Source organism: Varanus komodoensis, unplaced genomic scaffold (genome assembly GCF_004798865.1).
Source record: "Varanus komodoensis strain SLA01 unplaced genomic scaffold, ASM479886v1 scaffold30, whole genome shotgun sequence".
Lineage (NCBI taxonomy): Eukaryota > Metazoa > Chordata > Lepidosauria > Squamata > Varanidae > Varanus > Varanus komodoensis.
In genome coordinates, this window is record NW_025335762.1 from 12,031,844 (window position 1) to 12,059,826 (window position 27,983).

General features: G+C 42.8%; 2 protein-coding genes across 5 annotated transcripts; one reads left to right on the forward strand and one right to left on the reverse strand.

Moving 5' to 3' along the window:
* Positions 1-1,084: 1,084 nt before the first annotated feature.
* Positions 1,085-10,581, reverse strand: SPA17 (sperm autoantigenic protein 17). 3 transcript variants are annotated; one of them, XM_044437598.1, is made up of 5 exons: positions 10,567-10,581; positions 7,134-7,313; positions 3,661-3,731; positions 2,115-2,174; positions 1,085-1,411 (listed from the first exon to the last, which is right to left on the reverse strand). In XM_044437598.1, exons 2-5 carry the CDS (start codon positions 7,285-7,287, stop codon positions 1,199-1,201), a joined length of 498 nt encoding a protein of 165 aa, XP_044293533.1. In that variant the 5' UTR covers positions 7,288-7,313; positions 10,567-10,581; the 3' UTR covers positions 1,085-1,198. The 3 variants fall into 3 exon arrangements, with proteins under 3 accessions (XP_044293533.1, XP_044293532.1, XP_044293535.1); XM_044437597.1 differs by lacking the exon at positions 10,567-10,581 and adding an exon at positions 10,149-10,304; XM_044437600.1 differs by lacking the exon at positions 10,567-10,581 and adding an exon at positions 9,784-9,856.
* On the forward strand, positions 10,140-27,456 carry SIAE (sialic acid acetylesterase). 2 transcript variants are annotated; one of them, XM_044437595.1, is made up of 11 exons: positions 10,146-10,164; positions 13,183-13,235; positions 16,007-16,165; positions 16,734-16,909; positions 17,373-17,511; positions 18,086-18,269; positions 19,788-19,897; positions 19,983-20,116; positions 22,060-22,214; positions 23,919-24,114; positions 24,649-27,456. In XM_044437595.1, the coding sequence occupies exons 2-11, from the start codon at positions 13,184-13,186 to the stop codon at positions 24,883-24,885; spliced, it is 1,542 nt and encodes a 513-aa protein (XP_044293530.1). In that variant the 5' UTR covers positions 10,146-10,164; position 13,183; the 3' UTR covers positions 24,886-27,456. The 2 variants fall into 2 exon arrangements, with proteins under 2 accessions (XP_044293531.1, XP_044293530.1); XM_044437596.1 differs by lacking the exon at positions 13,183-13,235 and having other exon boundaries at positions 10,140-10,164.
* The last annotated feature ends 527 nt before the right edge of the window (positions 27,457-27,983 follow it).

Consider the following 27,983-nt stretch of genomic DNA (forward strand, 5'->3'; position numbering starts at 1 on the left):
CAAATCACTGAGATGTGGTTGCACATATTCTACACAATACAGCTCCAACTTACTTTCCCCTTGAATCTATAGCCTTTCACAGGAAAAATGGTATTGGATGTAAAGGCACAATCCAATCCAGGTGCCTTTAACCCTCTGAACTCAGAAGATCACAGGCATCCTAGGCAGGATAAGAGTACAAAAGTTGCCTCTATGTTCTTCCTGCCCTACAAAACATTCAAGTGTATTTCAAACGTCGAAGTGTTGCACCTCAGAGTACAAGGAGGCTGAGGTACTGGCAGGATAATATGTCACCTGGTGGCTCCTGTCTCCTCCCCTCTCCCTGGACACACCCTCGTAATCCCATCTCCAAGATCACTCTTGAAACTTTGGAGATGCAGCTGGTGAGGTTCTCTCCATCCCAGCTAAGGGAGGAAGGAGGTTGTTCTAAGTTCAGATGCCCAGCTATGAGGTCAGAGCCATTTTCAGTAGTGCTATGGAATCTATGTGTACAATCACACAAGGAGAACCAAGGCTTGGTTCAAAGATTTCAACAGTCCAAAAAACGGTTTGTAATTGAATCATGCATTTTTGTTACATGCTAACCATGCACTATGGTATAACTATGGGCTGTTAATTACAAACACTCCAGGAATAACACAAATGGTGTGTTGTAGGGTTGTGAACTCTGGGCTACTTATGCTAATAATCCCTGGTAAAACAATAGTGCAGGGTTGATATGTAATAACCCATGACCCAACAGCATTCCATTCTCAGAGTTTGCTATTAAGTGTGAACCTGGTCAGTACAGTGAAGGGGTGCCACTTTCTCATGAACAATATAGCGAAAGGTTCATGATAAAGCATCTATGATCTAAATTGACATTTACATCCAGAGCACATCTTCACAGCTGAAAAACCTGTGCAGATAAGCTCTGAGAGAGCAATAAGATCATATACTTTTTTCTTTTTCAATGTACCTGAAAGGATGAAGTAGTGTGGATTCACTAGAGCTCATGTCAGGTAGCCGCTTATTCAAAACAACCTTGTGCATTAAACACATGTTTACTGATTGGCCAATGAGTGCCAAGAATAACATGGTGCATTTTAAAGTGTATGGTTTATTTAATAAACTTGGTACATGCTTCTAAAGCAGACCAATGGAACTTTGCCTGCATCCAGTTCTAAAACTGGACAACAAGCAGGACTGCTGTGTTCATTTACTGCGGTTCTTTTGCATCAGGCTCAGTTGGCGCTTCCATCTTCCCAGCTCCATCTCCATCTTCCTTCCCATCTTCTGGTTCTTCTTGTGCGCTTTTCCCTTCTTTCCTTGTTCTGTATCCCCTGTAAGTAGCCTGAATTTTCGTGGCAGCTTGTTCTTCTGTTAAGCTAATACCTGTTCCCTCAGTTGGTGGTTGCTTGGTCTCCTCCTCCTTTACAATTAAAAAAAAAAGTTAACTAGCACTGCATTTCATCAGATAATATTTTTGAGGATTTTTACAAGTCCTTTGAATGTTCCAAAGGAGTAGCCATCTTAGTCTGTTGTGCCAAAAACAGCCAGGAGCCTTGTGGCACCTTAAAGACTAACACATTTATTATTCTGGCACAAGTTACTGTAGACACTGCCAGTTAAATGTGTTAGTCTTTCACGTGCCACAAGACTCTGGGTTGTTTTTAAACATTTAAGTGACTAGATTTAACCTGAATCTCCATTACACAAAGGCCTTTTAGAAACTGGTGTATGATGCCAAGGGTGGGAGGGAAAACAAGAGGCATCTTATTTTATCACTTTTAAAATATGTATTTTGCACAAGACATCAGTGAGGCTATTTTTAGTATTGGATCTTGTGAATGTCACTTGGGGAACTTTCCATCATTTTTCAAAAGAAAGTTTTGCCTGCTAAGAATGTAAAAATTTAGCGCTTCGATAATACCAACTGTTCATCTTTGGGATGCAACAGCAAACATCTCCCTACTCAGAGAAAAAGGAGTAACGTCAATATGGGCTGCAACTAATGCTGTATAATGTATAAATGTCACTGAAGCTTTGGGGGCATATCAAGATCAGCAGAAAGTAATAACTTGGGACTCAGAAGTTTCAGTTTTAGGAAAGTTGTACAGAAGAAGAAGACTTACTGACTGTGCAGCAGGTTCTTCCTTCTCAGTTTTATCACCACCTCCTGGTGGTGCAAGTTCCTGCAAAAAAACAGGCAATTTTTAATCTATCAACCTGTCTGGTGGTACAGTGATGCTTCATTCAAAATATTGGTCAAAATGGCCAAGTCAAGAAAGGTCAGGAATGGCCACGTAATTAAAAGTGGCCTCTAAAAAGTGGAGGACCTTGCATTTCGATGGCTTATGTAACTGAAAAATGGAGTTTTCCTCTCTCTGTCACCTTAATAGTATCACAGTTTCACACATTCAAGTGCTCAGGGAGAAGCTGGAATTATTTTTGAGTGTAGAGCTTAATTCCAACAGCACACCTAATCAAAGAAACTTAATTATGATTTCATGTGAACTTTGATCTAATAAAGTTTGTGATTTGCTAAGAAACAAGAACTGGAAATCACAGTTTGAAACATGAATTTAAAACCACAGTTTGAACCACAAACTATTGAGATATCAGATGAGAACCCATATTCTTAATTATTACTCCAATCCCTCAGGAAGCTATTGCAGCATAGAAACTTTAGTACTGTGCAAAAGGAAAATAAAAGCAGACAAGCAGCTCTAAATCATGGCTTGTTTGTCTGAAACAAACCTAACTGAAAATCTATCCTTGGAATGAATAATTTGACAACCAGTGGCAGGACTATTCAATGGTTAACCCATGCTAAGTTCCATGCAGAATTCCACCAGAATGGTGCTGCAAAGAGTCACCTGATGACAGCTCAAGTGGTCATCACACTCCACACTAAAGTCACAAATGGACATGTGGGAGATCCTTTAGGGGCAGCCGGGAAGGAAGGTGGGTGAAATTAATCAAGACTGTGCCACCACAGAGTCAGGAATTTCACTTAATGCATTCACAGACTGTCAGACTGGTTTTCATTTCGTCAGCTGCTTGTTCATGGAATTAGATTTTCCCCCATTCAGAAAAGTATGGAAAAATATGCTGCAATTTATGTAATTTTTGCTGACATGTAACCTTCTGCATAATCTTCTCAGCTCAGAATCCGACCAGTGATCAAAAGGAATGCTGCACCACAGAGACTGAAAATTGATCAGAGACATAACTTCCTTTCCAATATCTTTGGTATTTTTGTACAGTTACGTTTACATACAATTTTGGAAAATAAAACATTGCTTACAAGTCAGAAGATACTGAATCACTACAGAATCCACATCAAATTCATAGAAATTCATTTTGGAATTCCCCAATATACCTATGTAGCACTGGAGTTTCTTTAGTGCAGTTCTCTCACTCCATTTTCCTAACTAAAATACTCTCCAAGTTACTACTCCCTCCAAAAACAAATTCCAGTTTCATCTGCATGGATAACAATTTGAAAGGAAGAGTTTACTTCCTTGCATCCTACACACAGGGCTGTGCAACAAATCATGCCACACATAACCTAACCCATGGCTTTTACTTTTTCCTGATCCTTAATTTCCTACACTATATCTAGTTTGGCCTAAAGTTCTTGCATATTGAACTGGCGATGTCCATAGTAAGACTTACATTGAAAGCACGGTTATTGTAGTATCGGTCATCTAGCTTTGCTCCCCACTCAGCTGGATCATACCCAGTTTCTGAAAAAGATAGTTTATCTTTTAAAATGCACACTGAATTATCTGACAAATAAAATAAGCTTCCTAGTCAAGCTCTTCATCTTTGGGTCTGTATCCAAAGGTAGTCCTGTTCAGGCCAGATCTACTTGAAATGTGATTTGATTCTGACTAAGACAACCCTTAGAGTGGCAGTCGCAGTGCAATGCAGGAGTTAGATAGCTTTTTTTGGTCTAAGTTATACACTTCCAGCTTTAGAGACTGTGGGAACATTTTCATTTCTCCCTGTTTAAAAAAAAAACCTTCCAAATATGCACACTTAGTGTATGTAATAGAGCCAGTGTGCCATAGAAGTGAGTGTATTGGTCTGGGACTAAGGAGGTCTAGGTTCTAGTCCCCACTCAGCTGTGAAACTCACTGGGTGACTTTGGACCATTCACAGATTCTCCACCTAACCTGCCTCACAGGACTGTTGTTGTGAGGATAACGCTGAGAGCTGGAAAACCTTGTAAGTTGCCTTGAGTTCTTTCCAAGAAGAAAGTTGGAATTAAATGTAATGTAGCAACAACTGTAAGATTATATGCATCTTAATCACTTTGAAATAGTATGCAAGAAAGCTTTTCTGTAGTACTAAGGGGTGCCCAGGACTGTAGGTCAAACACACACATCCACTCACAGGAAACTAGCTGAAGAATTGAAAGCAGACTGCAGGCTTGCAGGGTATGCTTTGTGGCTTGTTTTTGTCCTTTTACTACAACTCTTTGGCGAAATAGTGCAATAAAAGTGAAACACACTTTGAAAATACTGAACTCAACAAAAAGAAACACAAATACTTGTGGAGAAAGAATGCAGCTAATTCAGGAGCAGATGTATAATAGGTCTTCACTTGCCTCATGTCCTTAGAATGGTATGGTTGCACATAAATATTTTTCTACAGTCCTGCACTGGGCTATGCCAGAAGCACTAGAGCAATAATTTGGTGCAGAATTCACAGAAACTGTTATGCAGACCTGATATCGTGCCCTATGCTATTAAAAGAATCTTCCTCAATGTCAATCTGCCTAGCAATGACTTTATGTATAGAACCAATAAAATTGTGAAGGTCTACAATATCTGGGAATGCTCTCTCACTCTCACTGTGGTTGCGGTTTGTGTGGGGGGAGTTATAATATTCTAAGCAAGAATCCACTGATTACCACCTACAGCTCTGCGACACAACTGAGCCTCTCAATTGCAAAAAGAAAAAAATCCTTGCGTAACACAGCACTCTTCTGGAAGCATCAGTCACTAGACATTTTTTAAAAGGAGGCCAAGTAGCTCTGAACCTGTCTGTGAGTCATCTTACAATTAAAAACATGCTTGAAACTTAGCTAGTGAGCAAGACTGTTTCCTCTGTCTGACAATTTTATAAAATACATTTTAAAAAAATCCTCCCAGGGAACTAGGAATTGCCAATAATGAAAAGAAAGCCACAAAAAACATGAAACCAAGGCTGATTTGGTAGCTCAAAGTAAAGAAAGGTGCTTCAGGGACCTCATGCTGTTATCTCAGATTAAGTGACAAGCAACAAGCAACAGTGTCTTGGACACAACCTACACATTAGGTTTCCTACACATAGGAAAGTCCAGCCTCTGTTAAAGTGAAGTGCTCTACAGAATCAGACCAAGCAACACACCCACTCAATGCCTGAGTGCCTAAGAGGCAAAAAGGGGAAAGGTACATATCACTTCTTCTCTTGCAACATCTGAGTTTCGCCTCCTACTCCAATCTGGCCTATTCTTTGGGCCTAAGGAAACAGCTTCTGTTTCAGTAAAGCCACCAATCTGACTGTCTAGAGCTAAAAAGCAGGGTTCAGATCCCTGCTCAGCCATCAAGCTTAATGGGCTCACATAACCCACCCACCATCTTTCAGCCTAGACCATCTCACTGATGGGGATTCTCACTGTATGGAATAAGCTTATTTATTGATTAAATAAATGCATGATCTGAAAAGGACCTTGTTCATTCAGGGAAGACACACAGGTAAATAAGCACAAAGAGCAGGCAGAAAAAATCCTAGCTAGGCAAAATGTTGCAATCCTATACATGCTCACATTCACCTGGAAAATTGCTTCTAACCTAAAATGGATTTATGTCTGAGTAAACACGCTTAGGACTGGGTGGCACAAGGGCTTCTGCCTCGCCAACATTTTTATTATTTGTTTAGCTTATATCCTGACTTTCTGTCCAAAATTGGTACGCAAGGCAACCAACAATACATTTTTAAAAAATCACAATAAAAATGTGCCACAAAGATAAATTAAAAAACAGCAAAATAAATTAAAAACAACAACAACAAAGATATAAACATGCAGCCCAAAAGCATAGCCTTCAGCAAAGAGCACTTTATATGCTAAAGACCTGCCTGGATACAAGTTTGCCCTGTACACATTATATTTGAATTCCAAGCATTCACCAGATTATGTTCCTGTTTCTGATCTATTCATCTTTTGAAAAGACTTGAAAAATAAAAACTAGAATTATATGGATGCCAAATTCCACACCAGATAAAAGTCCATGCCCTAGCATTTTGATCTTACAGGCTACTTAGGGAGCAGATGCACTGATCAGATCAATAGAAACATAAAATTGACGGCTAAAGCAGTTCAGGGCACAGTCCTTTCAACTATGCTCTCACTGCTCAGAAACCCTAAGCTCAGAAGCTTCCAAGTTTCCGAAGTCCTGCCAGGCTGAAGCTGGCAGGGCAGTAAGAACAGCAAAGGTGATCTTCAGCTCCCTGCCCTCCATCTTTCCTGATTTTTGTTAGATAGGCTTTCAAGCCCATCCAGTAAAGGCTTGTCACAGAAAGACAGCAGGAAGCTAGAGGAATCTCAGGACCACTCACATCCACTCCCCTGGAATACTCCCTCTCCTTCTCTCCCAGTATCACTTTTCTGACCTTGGAAAAGCAATAGGAACAGTTGTCTCCATGCTGGCTGCAAAGGAGGGGTTCTGGGGGAAAACCTCTGACTCCCACTTCCAATGTCCAAGCACTGTCTCCAGTCTGAGAGGTGTTTCATATGACCCCTTAGACATTCACCCATGGACCATAGGGTTGATCTCTCAAGAAAACGCTATGAATAAAATAATATTCCTGGATTGTCAAACACAATGGTTTTAAAATTCACTTCAAAGGGAAAACAAGCCCAGAGTCTCTAACCACACCAATCTGTACATGCCAACCAAGAAATAAGTCCCACTATTTTTAGTAGTGCTCAGAGGTTAAGTGGTTATAGGACTGCAGCCTTTGGGTTGCATGCTTACATGGGACTTCCAAATGTACCTCAATAGAAGTAGATTGTATGGGTGTTTCAAGATCAGGAAGAGGAATAATGTGCACACAAACAAACATCAAATGTTTGCAACATTAACTCAGTTTATGCTCACTTTCTCTTTCGATGAGAAGAGTTTCAAAATATTTGGCTGCAAAGGTTGGTATATCTTCAGGCTGGTTCCTCAAGACTTCCCGGGCAAGCCCTTCAAGCAGATTTGCAAATCCTGGAGGAATGCGCTGAGTGGTGTTGGAGAATGGAATAGACATTGTCTCTCAATAGGCTTCTATCATACCTGCAGTTTCATTTACAAGGGGAATGTATGAGCCTGGCATCACTATCTGAAAAAGTGCATTTGTCTGCTATGGTTATAACATTCTTCATGATCTAGCACACAAAAGTTGCAACAAGGTTCCCAACGGGTCCCAAAAACAACAAATTTGGTTGTGGCCTGATATTTGATACATAATCACTAAGGTTTGTTGTTGTTGTTTAGCAAAGTTGTGTCCAACCTATCGCGACCCCATGGACAACATTCCTCCATGCTCTCCTGTCCTCCACCATCCCCAGGAGCCCATCTAAGCCCACACCGACTGCTTCAGTGACTCCTTCTAGCCACTTCATCCTCTGCCATCCCCTTTGATTAACTAAAAATAGTGCCTTCTATTAATCAGGAAACTGATATGTAATTTGCAGGGCTTTTTAATGCTTGTGGACATATAAAACCGCTGGTGGAAAGTGTCATCTTCAGAAGTATTTCCTTGTATGAAACTAAAGAATGCCTCTTCTGACACATTAGGTGCTGTTAATTAATTAACATTCATACAATTAATTGGTTAAGATTTCTTTAATTAAGTGTAATTGTACTAAAACACATTGGATACTAGCATTTTTACTTGCTAATTGCCATAGTACAGACCACTGTTAAAGACATGACCAATTTCACAGATACTGTAAATGTACTTATTTACTTCTTCAATAGCATATCAATTCCTCCTCGCTACTATTAAAAATAAACTCTAGATCAGAGATGCTGCCCCTCTTTCAGGCAAAGTTTGGAGATACTGGGCATGCAGCAAAAATACCAACACTTTCTAGTTTAAAACTCTTACTGCAAGTAGCTAAGCAAGTAATTAGGCATGCCAACTTTTTAGAATGGGAAAAGGGGTACAGAAGCTGGGAAAGGGTCAATTGATTAATGGTTGGGGATAGGGTGCACGGCCATCACCAAAACACTGGACTAAGCCTCCAGGAGGGCCAGAGTTGCCAGACCCCCTGCCCTAGATCTTAGAGGCAATAAAGTTCATGCCAAGTGTGCTATTACAATGTTATTCTTATAAATTTGGTGGCAAGCAAAGTCAGGGATCACAGGAACTCAAGCTGAGATAGCAGCCTTAATTCAGCCTTTCCATGCCAAATTTGGAGTTGCCCTTTATACTTCCGCAGTTTATGTTACAGCTTAGCTGAGGATATAAACATGGGATCATAGTATCTCTTTACCTGATCAATGCAATTTGAGGTATGAATATGTAGAGCAGAGAAACCATAAACTCTCCTTACGGCACAATTCCATGCATGTTTATACAAAAAAAAAGTCTTATAACTCTGTTTGACTGGCTGGAGAATGCTGAAAGTTGTAGGACATTTTCCTGTATAAACACATACCGGATCATGCCCGCATACTTGAAAAACAGTCAGTTTCAATCTTATTTATTTGAGGAAGTCTACTAAAGCTCCTTATGATTTATTCCCTAGCAAATACATGTATTTCCTCCAGCCAGTATGGTGCAGTGTAGAGTGTGGGACTGGGACTCAGACAACCCAGATTCCAGTCCCCGCTCCGCCATGGAGCTAACTGGGTGACACTGGGCCAGTCACAGACTCTTAGCCCAACCCATCCTCTGTTGCTGTGAGGATAAGATTGAGAGCACGAAGAGGAGGAGGATGAAAAGCTGCTTTGAGTTCATGAGAAAAGAGCAGGATATAAATCAAATCAATAAATGTGGATTAAGATGAAAGCCGCATTGGTCCTACTGATTCATATCCAACATGAATGTCACAGGAAACTGCAACACGGTAGCAAGATCCAGTTACTGCCAATTATCAGCCATTTACCATCCCCTAGGGTCCAAGTCTGTCATCGAATCATACAGCTGGAAGGGGTTCTGAAGGCCATTGGGTCCAACCCCCTGCTCAACGTAGGACTGAAGTCTCCCGTCCATATTCTAACCAAGCCTGACACTGCTTAGCTTCCAAGATCAGGAAGGATCAGGCACTTCAGGCTATATGGAAGATATGTTTGGTCAGAGAAAAGGTTCTACAAGTTTTGAAGGGTTTTTCCTTCCCAAATACGCATAGGATTTCTCCAGAAATCTTATATCATATTTTCGACATTTTAGTTGCTCAATATACAGGTATTGTCGAACGACAGATTTTGTTGTTTTCAGCTTGATACAGTGCACCAACAAGGCGAATTTATTTTAATCACGAAGGTCACGCCTTTGGCTGTGTTGACGCTCTCTGCCCATGCTCAAAAGAGCTCGCGCCATTCACCACAGGGATAGGCACCTTGTGTTGGCTTGCAACTCCCATCACACCCAGCCAGCAGAGCCAATAGTGAAGGATGGCGGCAGCTGTCAGCCAAAACAGATGGAACGCCCCGAGGTACGTGGCCGCCACTGACTTAGCAGATGCCGGGCTGGGAAGCCTCGTTCTTGCGGTGCCCCTGCCTTTCTCCTCCTGCTTGAGGTCTCAGCGGGGCTCACCGCACTCAGCGCGTCTTCTCAGCTCCCCCGGTCAGATTACCGCAGGGCACCGAGGAGACCGTGGGAGAGAGTAACCCCCGCCTCGCCCCCACCAAGGCCTTTCTTTCACCTGGTCCGCGGAGGGAGCGCGCGAAAGCCAGCGTCGTTAGCTGCTGGTTACCATAGAAACCGCAGCCAGGACGGCAAGCGGAGAAGGACAAATCGCCTCGTTCATTTTGCGTAGACCTGAATTCGGCCTCTAAGCCAAGCCCCGCCCAGCAGTGCCTCAAGTCGACCACTGATTGGGTGAGGGCTCCGCCCATCGGCTACAGATCCTCCCTAAGGATCCTCCTTGGCACTCTCTGCACCCGCCCTGCGCGAACTACCTCTGCCTGGCTTGGCGTAAGTGTGCGGCGCGTTCGTTTCGCTCTCGGAGGCTTGTGATGGCGCCCGCGAAGGAGGCGGTGGGAAGACCGAGCCTTTAGGTCGAAGCGGGGAGCCTCGGCTCCTAGCACGTCTAGTCAGGACCCATTGACGCTGGGCTCTGAAGGCTGGGCTGGAGCGCGAGCGGGCAGGCGCCTGAGGCGGATGACGTCACAAAGACGGCTGTGGCGTCACGCACAAGGCCTCTGCGCAACAGCTGGGGTCGCAGTGTAAGGGCCTGAAGCCCTGCGCATCCTGTACTCAGTAGGGCGTGGACAGGTACAGAGTCCTGGCACGTGCGGCGTGGGAAGGCCCCAGTGCAGACTCCCCCGTGCATGAAGCTTGCTCGGGTGCTCTGGGCTACCTGCCAGCCTCACCTACCTTTCAGGGTTGTTGTCAGGATAAAATAGGAAGTTGCGTGTGCCTCTTTGAGCTGATTCGAGAAAGGCTGTATATAAATAATACATATTAGTGTAGTATACTGGGTAGGCTGCCAGCCAGAGAGAGAGAGAGGCTCAGACCCCCACTCAGCCCTGAAGACTACAGGAAGCTGCCTTTGACTCAGGGCTATGGCCCATCTACTCGTGGCCTATTATTCTTAGTTCTGATTGGCAGTGGCTTTCCAAGATTCTTTGCTGGCTCTGTCTGGAGATGTTTAGGATTGAACCTGGAACCGTCTGCTTGCAATCCTGCTCTGTATGGCCGAGCTGTTGCCAATTTGGCCAGTTCCTGTGTAGGCTAGGCAAGGATCATTGACCTGCCTTGCACTCCTCTGAATATTCCCTTTCTGTATTGAATGTATGAAGATGGAATGTGGAGTAATTTTCACGTGCATGTCCATGTGGACACATGTATGGGGAATGTATATCCTTGCTTGGATAAAAGTGCCACGTAGTTGCCTATAGATGGGTGTTAATCTTTGATGTGGAAAACTTGATGGTAACAGTGGCAAATAGGGACAGGCAGCTTCACTTCACAATTGTTACCATGTGCACGTCTTGCTACATTTCCTGCTGCAGATGACAAGTGTAGCTGATACACAAGTGTGTACTGCTATCTTTAACCATCCCTGAACTTTGTTGTTGTTAGTTGCGAAGTCGTGTCCGACCCATCGCAACGCCATGGTCAACATTCCTCCAGGCCTTCCTCTCCTCCACCATCTCCCGGAGTCCACCCAAGCTTATGTTTATACATAACTCCTGAGTCAAGGTCCCAACTAGATATACATATATATGTCATAAACAGTGATGTACACAGGTCAGATGAGGGTAGTCTTAGATTATCCACCACCTTAGCTTTGCCTAACACTCCCCACATAACACTTGATTGGATAGAAATACCACTCAAATCATACAGTTTGGCAACTGGTTGCATGCTTTAATTTTAGGCAAATTTCTGGGATCATCGTCCAGCAAACTCTTCAAGTCTTCACCAGGCTAAGCAAAGCCTTTCTCAAGTGTAGAAGGAAAGGGAAAAATTTCCAAATGTATTTTTTAACACAGTTGGGACTAACGTTAGGGTCCTTTCAAATGCTCCATAGAAGTAAGCTTGCCTTCTGACACAGAGTACTCACTCAGCAGAAGTCATAACTGTGGCTAACAAGTTTGCAAAGATGTTGCATTCGTGTTTTATAGTTTTAGCCGCACATTTAGAAAATGCTGCAGCCTGATTCTACATAGAGGTGCCTGAGCCCATTAAAATATATGTGTTTATGAGTCCTAATAACTGTGTAGGATCAGACTGCATGTTGTGTACAAAGGTTAAATCCTTTGTAAATCCTTCGTGGAGTAGATTCACTGAAATGGATAGGACTTGGCTACTCATTGTTAACTTGAGTCCTGTTCATGTAAGTGGGTCTACATGAGGCATGTTGAATTTTATTCATATAATATAAGGAAGTTATACTAACAGGAGACTAAGGACTAATTTTCTTTCAGTGGAGTCTTATACCTAAAGGTAAATCATACTGATTTCAATAGGGCTCATTTATAATTAAGTGAGTAGGATGCGGTCTTGACCATGTCAGATCAAATTGTGAAATTTTACAGCACTTTTCATCAGGCACCTTAAATATCCAGAACATGACTGGAACTTCATCATAGGAAGTAAACAGGTATATTTACATATTCACAGGAGCTTTGACCTGTATCAGAGACTGTTCTTGGAGCACTCTCTTCAATTCTGGGAGTGGATTTTTATGCTGTGGAAATGCAGAACAGTCCTAATGGTGTGGAGTAGTCAGATTTAGAAGCCAGGTGTAGTATTTTACACTTGCTGATGGTGGGTATTACAGTAGGACCCCATACCCACTGTTTCATTTACTGTGGCCCTTCATGGTCAGAGGGGTTGGGGGCACTGAACCCCCATGAAAGAAGAAAAACCACAAATATCTGTGGAGTCTTTGCACCCACTGAGAGGCAAAACAGTTGAGTCAGGTGCCTAATACCAAGACAAAGAGCATGGCATCCCTAGAAATACTTGCATTTTTTTGCTAGAGATAGTTATTAATTAAACGTATAAATGACACCAATAGTCCTATGTAGGACTCTCTGGGCAGTGAACAATTAAATTTGCAATTTTTCTACTTTTTGAGGGGTCTTGCACCCCTATCTCCTGTGAATGTGAAGAGCCTACTGTACAGTATATAGTGTTTGCTAATATCTGGTTTCAGGCATCTTTTGGGGTCTTGGAACCTGTCCTCTGTGGATACAGGAGTTCTGCTGTACTGTATATCATGCCTGTTATATGCTAAGCTTATAGCTATGTGCCTGTATGTGTATAAAAGGAGATAAATCACAGTAGTGATTTTTCTTCCATGCTTCTTTTTTATATTTTGTATTTAATTCTTTTTGCTGCGGAGGGCTGTTTGGCTGCAATTTTTCTCCTGGCTTGGAGTAGCCCAGTGTGAGATCACAATGAGGTTTACATCTTTGAACTACTTGATGCTCAGCTCCCAGAGCCACTTCCTGGTGTTACTTCCTGCTTTTGTTTCATCAGAATGATGATGGCGGCTGCCCTGTGGCTCCTGCTCCTGTTTGCTTGGTCTGCAGGTGAGTGTGCAGAGCGAATAGCTGCACATGGGCAAGTGTGCTTATGCCAGCAGGGATAAAAGCAGAGGAAAGCACCAGCAGGGAAGCTGTAGGAATGCATAACTACCAGTAATAGGCTTTTCCAACGCTGATGCTGAGTGAGCTGCCAGTGAAAGCACTCACTGTTCTAAAGAAAAAGAACTTAAACGATTCTAAATAAAGTAACTTGGGAGTGGTTTAAAGCATATCAAAACAGGCAATATAATGTCATGATTGGTGATTGAGCAGTGTTGTTATGAGGAGCTATAAATGTTAGTATGATTTGGCTGCTTAATTTGGTTTTTCTGTTTTCCAGAAAATTTAATTTTTAAAATCAATAAAAATGTGTATTAAAAAGATCTGTCAGTCTAGTTCTACATCTCTCTATCTCAATTGTAGAATATTTTTCAGCCCCTTTAACAGTGCAGCCCTAAGCAAGTTTACACAGACGATCCACTGAGTTCAAAGTTCAGTGGGACTCTATTGTGTGTAAGCAGCTGTTGCTCTCCTAATTTTGTAATCAGTTGCCTTATCAAGCTTTCTGTTTCTTGTGCATTTGGATGAGATCTGTTTAATCATTTTCTCCTGTCCTGGTGAAGATTTTTCCCAATCTACTCTTTGCCATTTCTGCATTTTGACAGGCTTGTCTTTCTTTACAATAACTAGGATTTTTTCTCCACTTAAAAAAAAAAAAAGCAGCAGCAGGTCTGTCTTGTTTTGCTTTTGGATACCCCATCCCCCCCACCCCTTTTCTTTCTCTTGCATATGCTATTCCCAGTAGCTACAAACATTTGGATTGAAATGTGATCTTAGGGAGAAATTAAATTAGCCATACAGTATAGTTCTAACTGTTATATTAAATCATTCAAGGCTTTAAGTGGAAATTATTTTACTGGAATATTTGTAAAAATGTAAAGGTGATCGTTTATATTTAACAAAAATGATTACACCTTAAAGAACACACTGTTAGACCTGCCCTCTTTGGCATATACAATATGAGGGGTCTTCAGAAAGATTCTGCACTTTTATATTTTATAAATATATTTTTTTCTGATGGCATTAAAAAGTTGGTATGACTCCAGGAAAACTGCATCGCAAAGGAAGGTGACAATGTAGAAAAGTGATGTAATGTGTTTTTGAAATTCTTAATAAATAGAGTTAAGAAAAGTGTGGAAACTTTTTGAAGACCCTCCTATTAATGAGGTAGCTAACAGTTTCAGCTTCACTCACTCTGCGTTGTTTATTGGTTCTGTTCTGAATTGAGAAAATCTGATGGAGAACAACTAGCTGAACATTCTGTTTCACTAAAGGATGAGTATGGGTCTGTGGGCACAGGCTGGGGAACTTTGGCAAGAGGGCGCTGTTTTACTCATGTCCTTCTTGCAGGATCTCATGGACAACTGGTTGGCCACTGCGTAAATGGAATGCTGGGCTAGGTGAACCCTTGATCTGAGCACAGCTCTTCTTATGTTAAGTGAAAAAAAGCAGGGATAGTCTTAGCTTTTCATTTATTTCAATCTGAAGATTAATCTTCTTCATTTATTGAAGATTGTTAGCAATAGAAGACAAGATAGCATGGATACGTCTAGTACAGATCTAGCTAGGAGCCAACTAATTGTGCATAAGGATGTGTTGTCATACCTTATTTTTCAGTTTTCCCATAAGCAACTGAACACTAGGGCTTGTCAATGCTTGCCTTAGCAGAATAACTCATAAAAATCCATAGTCTATGTTTGTTCCATTTAACATGATTGATTGCAGTGCAGCAGCCAGACAGCTATGCATAAATGCAGACATATATGGTGTGGGTTTTTTAAATGAAAAAATACAGCATCAGGAATTTTTTCTTCCCTGCATTACTGACAAAAATATGAGCATCTTCCTGTACATGTGTTATTAATGTTTTAATTTTTGCATTTATATGTCACTGCCTACTCCTAATGGAGCCTTTGCATAGTACCTCTGATAAGTAGAATAGCATGGAAAGAAAAGTGTTATCTGAGCCTGACTTGATCCAGTGGAAAAGGCTATTTTATTTCTGAATAATATCTGCTAATGTTCATGATGTGTTTGTTGTTGTTATATATGTGCAAGAGCTGCTGCTGATTAGAAGCAGTCTTATTGGTTCTTGCTGCAGTGCTTTCGCATCAATCTGACACATTGACATTTAAGTGGGTGAAGGTTTTCTCCTCTTATTAACATGACGGGAGAAGTGTAGGCTTTCCACATTTATCAGTATAAATGTAGTAAGCCTTCTAAATTCTATTTAGCATTAATATTTAGAAAATCACAGCACAGACATGTTACATTTTATAGTCACCTCAGTTCTCAAAGCAGTGTGCATTTCCTGATGTTCTCAAGCTGATGTCCCACAGATGTGTTGGACCTCAGAGTCTTCTTGTAGCCTGATACATCTAGAGGGCAATAAGTTAGGGAAGGCTAACAAGTATAATCAAAGTAACAGAAAAACATCCTTGGTGGGTGGATTTGCCTTGAATGCAATGTTAGGGTATGTAGACGGAATGATTTTCTGAGAGGTAAAATGAGATAAAAGAGCGAAAGTAAAGAGTCTGAGAACGGGTTCCTCTTCTAAGTAACATGCTTCCTTGGCAACCCGTTAGAAATAGGCAGCTATTTTTTGCAGGCAGAAAAGACTAGCTGTTGATTGGCTGCAATGCAGCGATGCACCTCAGGAACAATCTGGAGAGGCCACAACTGTTCACAGGAATGTCATGACATTTTGTGTATTCCAGGTGCAGAGCTTCGCTTGGCCTCATATTATGCTGATCACATGGTATTGCAGAAGGAACCAAGCCAGGCAGTCATATGGGGCTATGGAGATTCTGGTGCCAACATAATGGTGACTGCTTCAATGGGTCACAAATTTGTGAAAAAAATGGCAGAGGTTCAAGGTAATAAATAAAATAAAAGGTTTCAACCAGCTGCCCTTAACCCAATGCATACACACATCCAAATGGCACACTTCCCTTTTGGACTCATCTCTGCATGTCTGTGGGTGCCAGCAGATTCCCCAAAACTGATACCTAACCTCTTCTTCCAACCAAGCAGTCAGCAGGATGCCAGGATTTCAGAAAGTGCAAACAGAAGGTCACTGGAAGACTTGCCTGGCACTCAGAAACCAAAGGGCATAATTTCCACCCTATTTCATCTGCATTAGTTGCAAATTTCTAGGTTCAATTTAGCTTATTGGCTTAGAATCGGGTTTCTTCTGAAATCACATGCTTCTGGATTTTGAGATTGAGCTTGGTGGCCCTGTTTTCTGTCTTGTGAGCTTGTGAGCACAGTGCAGATGGACAGTTGCAAGACAATTGGGCTTGATTTTGGAACTCGTTCCTGATGGAGTTTTCCATCTTCTTGACAGATTTCTGGACAGCATGCAAAATTTATGTATTACCTTTGAATACTTTCCAGATGATAGCAAGTCTGAGATCTTAGAATTTTGTTTTTCAAATATTTCAGGAGGCTATAAAGTTTGGAGAGTTGTTCTGAGTCCTATGGCTGCAGGTGGCCCTTATGTTATACATGTTCAGCAGTACAACAAGGAGAAAGTGTCAAATGTAACATTGAATGATATCTACTTTGGAGATGTCTGGCTTTGCAGTGGGCAAAGTAACATGGAAATGACTGTTTCGCAGGTGAGCCTCATTCCCTCAGAGTGCAATTCAGGCACCTGAGCAGAAGCATATGCTCAGTTTGGAAATAGAAGGTTGACATGGGCTGGATTCAGACATAACACAGACCTGTGGTTGCATTAGCTAAACTCAGTGGTGTAGTTGTAAATTGTGAAGCGCAGGCACTCAGCATGACAGTCCCCATAGCCACATCTCTAAAGAAGGTCCCAAAATGCAGGCGCTGTATTGATCTGCCCAGAATAATCTGCCCAGAGTTTTAGCCCAGAATGTTGCACATGATGGTAGGTTTACATTATGTGTAAACCAGACCATTGTCTGGAACTAGCTAGTTCCAGTGGAGGTCTAATTTGGGAATCTTTGTTCATGACCTAACATGACAGTTGAAAGAACACAATTGTTTTTGTTTTGTTTTGTTTTTTGCCTTGGTTTAAATGCAGTTTCAGTGGAATCTGTCCTTTCTTCCTAGATATACAACGCTAGCCAGGAGCTTGCGGAGGCTTCCCACTATCCACTTGTTCGTGTATTTGCAGCTTCTCTTGTTCAGTCCGAGAAGGAACTGGAGGATCTTGCTGACATCACTTTGCAGTGGTCTGTTCCAACAGCCAGTAAGAACAATTTTTGTGCAGAACTAATAACCAATTGGTAGAGGTTTTTAAACATACATTTTGTATTACTGTACAATTACAGGATATTCCTGATTTTGAGTAGCATCCCATCTTAGTCCTATGTAGAGCAGACTCACTAAAGTGTAGGTATGACTAGCTGAAATCCCATTCATTTTAAAGGATATACTCTGTGAAAGTCTAAAGTGAGATGCTACCTCTGTGTTACATTCTCAGCTGGAGCTTGCATCTTAAATAAGTGTCAAGCAATCAAACAAGATTGAAGCAAACAAAGGGAAGAGTAACTATTAAAACAACGCACAACTTGGTTGATAAATCAGATAGGTTTTAATTGATCATATATTTGCATGTGAGTAAAGCCACCCTGCCCAGTAGGCAGTTTCTAAGAGTGGCCAAGATCATGTGCTGCAAGTGGATGTCTATACTAAGATCACAAGGACTCCGTGCCAAAAACCTGATTTGTTACAGCTGCTCAATAGTTGTTAATGCATCCAAATTAGGAATTCTCAAGCTTTTAAAAGTTCTAAACTTCTTTTTTAAAATAATAATTTAACAGAAAACTTGGGCCATGGAGACTTCAGTTACTTCTCAGCTGTGTGCTGGTTGTTTGGCCGATATTTGTTTGAGAAGCTCAAGTATCCCATAGGACTGGTAGAGTCCTCCTGGGGAGGGACACCAGTTGAGGCCTGGTCTTCCAAGAGAGCACTGAATGAATGTGGGATTTCTGAGCCAACAGAAAGGTAAGGAAGATTAAGACTATCAGTTCTGTTATTTTCCCATACTTTTGACTGTTTCCTCAATCAACAGGATCGTTTCCCTCTTAAAAGAGTTCTGTCTGCCCACTCTTCCATAGTGTAGCAGTACAGGATACCTTCCAGACCAGTGGCTGATTTCTCTCTTAAAGAAGTTCTTGGGGACTGCATGTCAGTGTTGGGCAAGGCTGAAGGCAACAGGGGTTGGGCCTCTAATTGGTTCAATGCCTCTAATTAATACATCCATTATTTAGTGTTCCCCCTTCTCCAGATCACAACGCAACACTCATGCAGCTTCATGACCATTTAAAAACAGGAAAAAAAACCCTGCTCTGGGACTGCTGATGTACTGGACACCTGCATCCCACTTTCATGGGGTTCAGAATGAGCATGGTGGAAAACTTGTAACTCATATTTTGATGGTCATAGATTTTTTCAATAGTTAAAAGTGGAGACAGATCTATTAACTTGCTTTCACAACTCTATAAACTTCATGGTCTCTGCGGTGGTGCCCTGTCTATGGAATGCGCTCCCCAGAGAGGTCCTCCTGGCGCCGTCATTATTTGTTTTTCAGCGCCAGGCCAAGACCTTTTTATTCAAAAGTTATTTTAATTGTTAACTGTTGATTGTATTTATTGGTTTTTATATCTGTGCTGAGATGTCTCCAGATTTTTAAGGTTAATTCCAGGATTGTTTTATTTGTTTGGTAAGCCGCCCCAAGGCTCTTTGTGAATGGGACGGCATAAAAATGTGATGAATGAATGAATGAATGAACTCTTTCCAGTTTATTTGTCAATGACATTTATATCACAGTGTTTCCCCATGGAACTCAAAAGAACATGTGGCTCCTTTTGTTCTCATAACAACCCTTTGAGGGCACTAAGGTGAGGGAGAGGAACTGGTTGAAAGTCCTCCAGAGAGAATCATCTCTGAGTGAAGATTTAAACCTGGATCTCCTGGTTTGAAACTCTCTATCTTTCCCAATGTAGGGTTCCCAGATGTTGTGGAACTACAGCTCCCATCACCCCTGACCATTGTCTGTGCTGATTCAGAACAATGGAAAGTGTGATCTGACCTCATCTAGGGACCCTAAATTGGGAACAGCTGTTTTGACCACACTGGCTCTCAAATTTCTATCATGTCATTTTTCCAAACTGGAACCAATGGTAATATTGGTGACCAATGAGACCCCCAGGCTTGTTTAGCTTCAAGCAAGATTGCTTTATCCATCAAGTGTCTTCTGTGAGGTGTGTGAAATGTGAGTCACATTCAGAAGTATCTGGCAAGACTTCCATGCAGAAAATACATTTTATTCAACCTGTTAAAGCCTGGCTTGTACTCGAGCAATGTTGCTATATAGGCTGCATTGTGCAGACCTGTCCTTCATACTGGCCAGCTCCAGACCAGATGCATCTTCTGTATGGCAGCCATTATTTTAATGGTCCCTAGAAAGCAAAGAATTTACAGAAATCAGAAATTCTGATAACTTACTTATCTGTGTTGCAGAATGTCATCCTCATACCTTAATGCTGGCCCCAAAGAGGGGTCAGTACTCTGGAATGCAATGATTCACCCTCTTCTCAACATGACCATAAAAGGTGTAATTTGGTATCAAGGTATGTTAAGCTCCGTTCTGAGACCAAGCAGGCGTGGTGCCTCTACTACACTTGGACTTTTTCCTCTTCTGTGCTTCTTCTACAGGTGAAGCAAACACTCTCATGAACACAGATCTCTACAACTGCACTTTCCCTGCACTCATTGACGACTGGCGGAAAGCCTTCCATGAAGGATCTGATGGGCAAACGAAGGAGGACTTTCCCTTTGGCTTCGTCCAGGTAAGTGCCAGTGGCTCAAAAGCGAAAGTACTGGACTGGTTAGTTGGCCCTGAGAAATACGAGAGGCTCATGCAGGGTATTCTGTGCTTTGTACGTGTGGTTAGCCTCCTTGTGTTCTTGCTGAGGAACAGAAGGATATCATAGAAACATAGAAACAGAACAGAGCAGAAACTCCTGGGCCATCTAGTCTGACCTCCGGCACCAACCGACTCCGCTCACAACATGCCCACCATGTGGACGTCCAGCCTGTCCTTGAACACCCATATTTTTGGGCATATTTTTGTCAAATGATGTGGTTCTTTTCTTGCCTCCTCCCCAAGCCTCCAGTAGCTGGATTACTCTTCAGAGAGCATCTGGTGATACCATCTTAAGGGAGTGGGGATTTGAATCCATCCCTTCCTGCTTCTAGTATCTAGTAGATTGTACAGGGTGGGGGGGATGTAGAGGTGGCGGTTTTATTTTATTTCTATACCACCCCACAGCTGAAGCTTCTGGGTGGTTTACAACAATTCATAAAAGCAGAGAATACAACTTCAGTAAAAGCACCATCAAATCAGGAAAAAGCAGAATGTTTGCTATTGTCCAGTTGAAAGAATGTCTGCAAAACATCTGGGATGGGTGCTCCCCCTCAAGCCCCTGGGTGGATTTTAGTGGCCTCAGAGAAGAGGGCTGTGTTAACCTGGTGCAGCGGGGAGGTCGTTCCATGGATGGAGAGAACCACAGGGAACGCTCTCCCCCTTGTTGCCACCCTCCCTGCTTCCCTCGTAGGCGGCACTCGAAGGAAGGTCCCAGAGGCTGCGCACGTTGTCTGAGCAGATCATGGTTGGGAGAGGTGCTTTGACAAGTATGAGGATTGTGCTCCTAAGCCATGCACAGCTTTATAGGATAAAACCAGCACCTTGAATTGGGACTAGACGTGGTGATTAATACCATCTTGAGCATAAAAAATAAGTTTTCCACCTGGGTTATTGCATAATTCCTGCCTATATGTCAGCCAGCTTGGCAAATGGCAGCTGTGGAATCCATGCATTAGAATGGGTGTGTCTGCCCAAGTTAAATGTGTTCATAGAAACATAGAAACAGAGCGAGTCAGAAGGGACCTCCCGGGCCATCTAGTCTGACCTCCGGCACCAGCCGGCTCTGCTCACCACATGCCCACCATGTGGACGTCCAGCCTATCCTTGAACACCCGCACCGATGGGGCCTCAACGACCTCTCGTGGAAGCCCATTCCACACCCTCGGGGTCCTGACTGTCAGGAAGTGCTTCCTGGCATCCAAATGGAACCTTGGCCCCCTGAGCTTTGCTCCATTGGAGCGTGTCATATATGGGGACACATAGAACTTTAAGATGGAAACACAAACGGACTTTACGTTTTTCTGTATACCTATTTTTATGGTCCGACAGGTTCAAAAACAATACCTTCTCTGTGTTCTGGAGCAAACTTGGTTTCCATTTTGGAGGAGTCATGTCTGGCAGTGGCTTCTGGTCTGTCATAGTAACACAGCAAGCTGTCATATACTGAGTCAGATCATTGGTCCATCTAGCCCAGTATTGTCAGCACTGACTGGCAGCAGCTCTTTGGGGTTTCAAGCAGGATTCTTTCCTTACCCTTCCTGAGGATACTGGGAATTGAAGCTGGGACCTCCTGCATGCAAAAAGCTGCCCTGCCACCAACCTGCTGCCCACCCTGCGATCAATACCCCTGCAATCAATACCCCTGCAATCAATACCCTGCAATCAATACCCCCACTGCTGCTTTTGCCAACCATAGTCACAAAACAAGTGGTTCGCATTACATTCCAGAGTTTGCATAGAAGGTACAAGCAAGAATGCTAGCATGGTAAACCAGACAAGGGCCACTAGGTATGCAATGTAGAGCTACAGCTAAGTTTCATCCAGAAATGCCCAGTGCTGCTCTTGACCAGATGCTCTGTGTTTCAGCTCTGTACGAATCAGCGTGTGGAGGTGAATGACCACTTTCCACGCATCCGATGGCATCAAACAGCGGACTATGGCTACGTGCCCAACAAGAGAATGCCCAACACCTTCATGGCTGTGTCCATAGACCTAGGTGATGATGGCTCTCCCTATGGCAGGTAATGCTGGATCGATGGCTTCAACCCCAGGGTGGTAGGTAGCCTGTGTATTTACTCCGGAGGGCCAAGTGGATGGAGCTGGAAGCGGCTTGCGTCAGCAATGGCAGGAGTGATTCTGCACGACAAGGCTCACGTACCAGCTGCACCATTCCTGGAGATGGCAGAGCTGTGCTGGAGCGTAGACCTCATCTCTGCCTTGTACTTGGTCTTTTGTGTGGATTACTTGTCCTTTGCCACACCTTCCATGGCAGCCATTTTGTGGTGGTGCCTGGGACAGTTTGTCAAATCGCCCAGTGTACCTACAGCACCAAGAGCTTTCCTGTCCCTGTTCTAGATAAGAGCCCTTAATAAAGCTGCTCCTCTTTAGGGCCTGTGATGAAATGGCATGTGATACTGTCGTGCTTCTCCATGGTAACCAGTATACATTTTGGTGCAGGTCTCATTTCAATATGACATTTTTCTCAGCATTCTGCTTTCATTTGTTTGTAGGGCAGTGGTCCAGAAACCACCTGAATTAGGGAGTGCCTTTGGCAAAGATTAGTATTTGCCAGTGTTTGTGATTAGTAGTGGCTAAGACTGACATGCCTGTCCTATGAAAGAGCAGTTTTTCCTAGTCTGACCCAGCTCCAGAGTGCCTTCAAAAATCTGCTTCATTAGCCAGTGCCTGGGATGTCCTAGAGACCAAAGCGCTTCAGACCAATTGAAGGATAATTCAACATAAGTCATAGTCTCTATTTCACATCAAGGAAATCCACATTTTGCATGCAGAATCTTGTTTCATGCCATGCCTGTGAGGAGGAGAGAACCAAAAGCGGCAGCATTACCACAGGGATGGAAAGCGGCAATGACAAGAGAAATAAAACAGGTGGTGGCATACACAAGAGAGAGGGAAGCAAGGAGGAGAAGGTGGGAGGAGAGAAAGGGACAGGTGGCATTGACTGAGAATGTGACTGGAGCCCTGGTGAAAGAGGTGTTCCTACAGTGTGCGGATTTGTTTTGCAAGGTATTGCTGACGGGATTTGAGCCAACTACAAGCCTCCTATTAAATTATTCTGCCTCTGTAAGTTTGCCACCTTCTTGCATATCGTGCATACCTTACTCTGTGTCCAAAGCTGATGTTTTCATGCTTGCTTGGGAAAATGGAACAGCAAGGAGCATGAGAGACAGTTACCAGGAAGAAAGGAGGGTGCGGGTGGCAGCAGGAGTGAACCTTAAAAGCAGGAAGGCAACTGGTAATGCCCCCGCCGATGGTCTTGCTGGGGCTTGTGGTTCCAGTTGTGCTGGGGCTTGTGGTTCCAGGGGCTTGTGACAGCAGAGAGCTGTTTCTGAGCATTGACACTTCTGTCATCCAACCAGAGCAATCACCTGCACAGCGACATCACGAGGCACCCGCAGTCAGGCCCAGCTGGCACCACAGCATGAGTGACGAAGGCAAGAGATGTGTTGATCAGTGAACATAATGAGAAGAACAGTAGCATTTACTACACTTCAATAAACCTTTCTTTGCCTCCTAGAGAGCACTGGATAGTGTTTTATTTTTTTAATATGGAAATTGAAAAAGAAGAGGCTGGGTTTCAGGTTTTGTATCTGGTAGCCACACTTGCTCAGTGAACCTATGCAGGTGGGGATTATGCATACTCTGTGATAATCTTCATGTTTTTTCCCCACATAAATTTACTTATAAAGCTTTTCCTTGCTTCACAGTATCCACCCCCGAGATAAGCAGACTGTGGCCTATCGATTGCTTCTTGGTGCACTGGCAATAGCTTATGAAGAGAAAAGCATAGTCTTCCAGGGTCCATACCCTCAAAAAGTGCAGGTGGATAGAGCCCATGCAGCTATTAATGTCACCTATGAAGAGCAAGTCGTGCTCCGCCACATGAACAACAAGACGTTTGAGGTAAGACCTGTGCACAGGGCAGGGGAGGTACCACACGGGACTGGGGAGAACCCAAGTTCTGATCGCTGTTTCACCCACTGATGGCTCCAGTAATGCCTGTCTGGCCTGTGCCGTATGAGAAACAGCAGGCATTTACGTGTCTTGTTAAGCAGCTAGACAGCTGTTGAAAACTTCCATGAACTCCAATACCTTCTTTGCAAAAGCACATTCAAACAAATAGTTGCCAGAGGTTTAGACATTAATGGCTGTGTGTTGAGTTATTTTGAGGGGACAGCAAATTTACACTGATATAAAGCTGTATACTCACTACTTTACATTGTAGCAAAGTGTCATTTCTTCAGGGTTGTCCCATGAAAAGATATGATAAAATATTTACAAAATGTGAGGGGTGTACTCACTTCGGTGATGCACTGTACTCCCCCCCTGAATTTGGTACCAGGTACACTTGCCCAAAGCTGTGGCCATTCTGTGCTGCTCATTTCTGTGGTGCTCAGCGGGGCGGATCTGAGCAAGTGCTCTGTCTCTCTCTGACAGGTCTGCTGTTTTGCTCAGCCAGAATGCAAGTGGAGACCCGTGTCCATCGTGTCCTCCTCATCCCGTTCGGTGGTTCTGCAGAATGTGCCCTGCCCAGATGCTGTTGGCGGCCTGCGCTATGCGTGGCACGAATGGCCGTGTGACTACAAACTGTGTCCTCTCTACAACTCGCAAGCGCTGCCAGCCCCTCCATTCATTACATTTGCCCACGATAACCCTGGTTGGAGTACATTGTGAGTGGAATGATAACCCACAGGATGGACGGCAGCTTAGATTTTGGATTTACAGGCCAGAGCACACAGGAGCAAAGCAAAGGATTATTTTTTATTGAATGTAGTAAACTTCTCATGCTGATGGTTGCAGAGAAAATTGTAAGACCGGGTAGAGGGGAGGAGTGCTTACCAGAAATGTGGGGGTGGATGGATTGCTTCTGAAAATCAGTTCTTGCACACAATACCTGCCTAGACCTTTGTTACAGTTGAAACATTTTCTAGGAATTGCACTAGAAACTGGGGAAGGCCATATACACCGTCCATGCATACGAGGCACACGTGCCACCTAGTCCTATGCATGCTTACTCAGAAGTAAGTCCCATTGAATTCAGTCAGACTAACAGCCAAGTAAATCTCAAAAACATTGCAGTCTTGATTCTGATAGGTCATATGTTGCATTGGCTATTTTGATAGGCCCATATTCTCAGGATACTGCAGCAGTTCAGAAATCTCTTCCGCATGCTGTGATATTGTGGAGCATTGAATCATCATGGTGAAACAAGGCAAACCTTTTAAAGAACATTATTTCTGTTAGGAGTAGGCTTAATTCAAATTAGGGCCTTGGGCGAGTCCAATATAATCTACCTGTAGCATAGAACTGAACTGGCTACTGAGAGAATTTGAGTTTCTCGTTCAGCTTCTGCTCCAGGAGTTATACCATCTAGCATAACATTGACACTGCACTAACACCCCTGTTCCACTCAGCACCCTTCTATATTAAAAAGCCCATTTATCACTGAACGTCTGGTTTGAAAAGTGACTGTAAGGAAGTGCATTACTCACCGCCAAAATCCCCAGCCACTAGCCATGAAAGTTTCTCCAGCTGTGGATGCTGATCAGCTTGACTTCAGCACATAAATGGAACTGCTGGCATGTCTGCCTTTGAGGAAACAGTGAGCCAGTCTTTTGCACTCAGACTGCAGATTGTGCCCATTATGCCAACCAGAGCAGAAAAAGGGAACAGCCTGCTTCTTTGGTTATGTTCGCTGGATTTGAGTTAATACACAAGAGGCCAGACCTGCTGAGTAATGTGTTCAGGAAGAACAGATGCACAGCATAAGGATGATGTGCGAGCAAGAATGGTGTGCTTTATTCGCCTCCTGCTGGGTGCGCCAACATTAGACTTGCGGCTTTTGAGAGGAACTTGTTTCTGTAGCCATTCTGCGTTAAATGTCACATTGACTGAGGGTGAGAGAGAGTGGCAAGTTGATGAACATTTTGATATTCTGTGGCTCCGAGCCATTAGAAAGTTTGGACTTTGCCCTTGGAGAATACGCTTCATCGTAGCCCTGTGGGGTAGTTGTTAGTAAGGTGCTGTTTCTTTTTGTCATCTGTTTTCAAGATGGAGACCAGAGCACTACAACACAGGGTTGTTGTGAAAGGAACAGCAAAGTGTGCAATTTGACTACAGATTAAGGAAACTACAAAAGGATGTATGTCTGAGAACAAGGTGGAAAATAGTCAGGTTATTTAGATAAAATCTTTCAAGCTTTCAGTTATATTATTAAACGTGACTTAAAATATAGTCCAGATTTAGCATTGGCAAATCTTAAAATTTGGTCTTAACAAATCCATAAACCTCAGTCAGGTTGCAACTTGAATTTTATAACGGTATAGTCTGCAGTAGGACATCTTGTTGCCATGCAAATTATGAATAATTACCACAAACCAAAAATAATGGAGACCTCTTTGGTTGAACAGCAGTGTTTGCCCATAGTATTCATGGATTAAGACCAAAGAGTAAGACCTGTTAACATAGTAAGGTCTTACTAATGTGTAAACAGATGGCAGTGGGATGTCGGGTCTTGGGGACGTACACTCTGTGTGTCTTGACTAGTATGCTTGTCGGCCCCACAAAAAACCTGTTTTAATTTTATCATTGATTTCTTACTTTGCTATACATTTTATAGTGCCAAAAGTATATGGACTACATAAGTAAAGTTTGGGATAATATTTCTATGCAATACAAAGTCAGATTCATGTGTTTTCATTGGTATATCATCCATTTTGTATGTGTTCTTGTAATTCTGCTCTTATTTGAACAACATTAGAAATGTGAGTTAGAGTGGGCATTTTTCTTGTTGATTTAAATTACTTCCGTAAAATGATTTTGACCATGCAAAGAATAGATTGGATCTAAGGTCATTTCACCAACTGCCTTCTAAAGGTCTATCTCAGCAAGCTTTGTGTTCCCCACAGAGGCTCTCTGAAGTCCACAAGCAGAGCTTGCATGCAGAATGTTCCAGGGCAAGAGATTTATTACTTCAAATCAGTCTCAGACAACCTGATGCTTTCCAGATTTTCTGGACTCCAACTCCCAACAGAGACCCATCCTGCATGGTCATGAATTCTGGGAATTGAAGTCCAGAACATCTGAAGGGCACCAAGCAGAGGAAGGCTGCCTTAAAACAGCATCAAATCTTCTCTTTCTTATATCCCAACCCTTGTACTTCTTTTAAAAAGTTGCAAATGCACTAAAATGAGTACCATACAAAATTGGGCATTAATAAATTTTGCAAATTCATGTTTAACTTTCCTTTAGCTCTCTTAAATTAGAGAGCCTTTACTGTTTCCTTTAACAAAGCACAAGGATCCAATTTAAGTTTCATTTACTTTAGTTCCATACTTGATTTATCTAGAAGAATGAACTTTTTAAACTGGGGTAGGCAACCTGTAGCCCTCCCAGTGTTTGAGCCTATAACTCCTATCATGCCTCCCATCAGTCCTCAAACGTACTAGGAGAAGATCAAAACATCTGGAGGACCACAATCGATTCACCCATTTTAAACCTTCCTACAAACTTGATATTACCCATCTGTGCCTAGTCACTCCCAGGCTGAATTACTACAATGTCCCTTAAGCAGGACTGCCTCTGAAAGATCCAAAATACAGTCCTGACCAAAGTTTGAAATAGCAATCTTATTTGATCTCCACTAGTTGCTTGCTCCCCGGCTCATGTTTATAAGCCCTAAATGACAGGCTTTTCTCAGAATTTGCCTGGCAGCAGAGGCCTTGCTTGCTATCCTATCACGCTGGAAGATCAAAAGTGTACACACATGACTT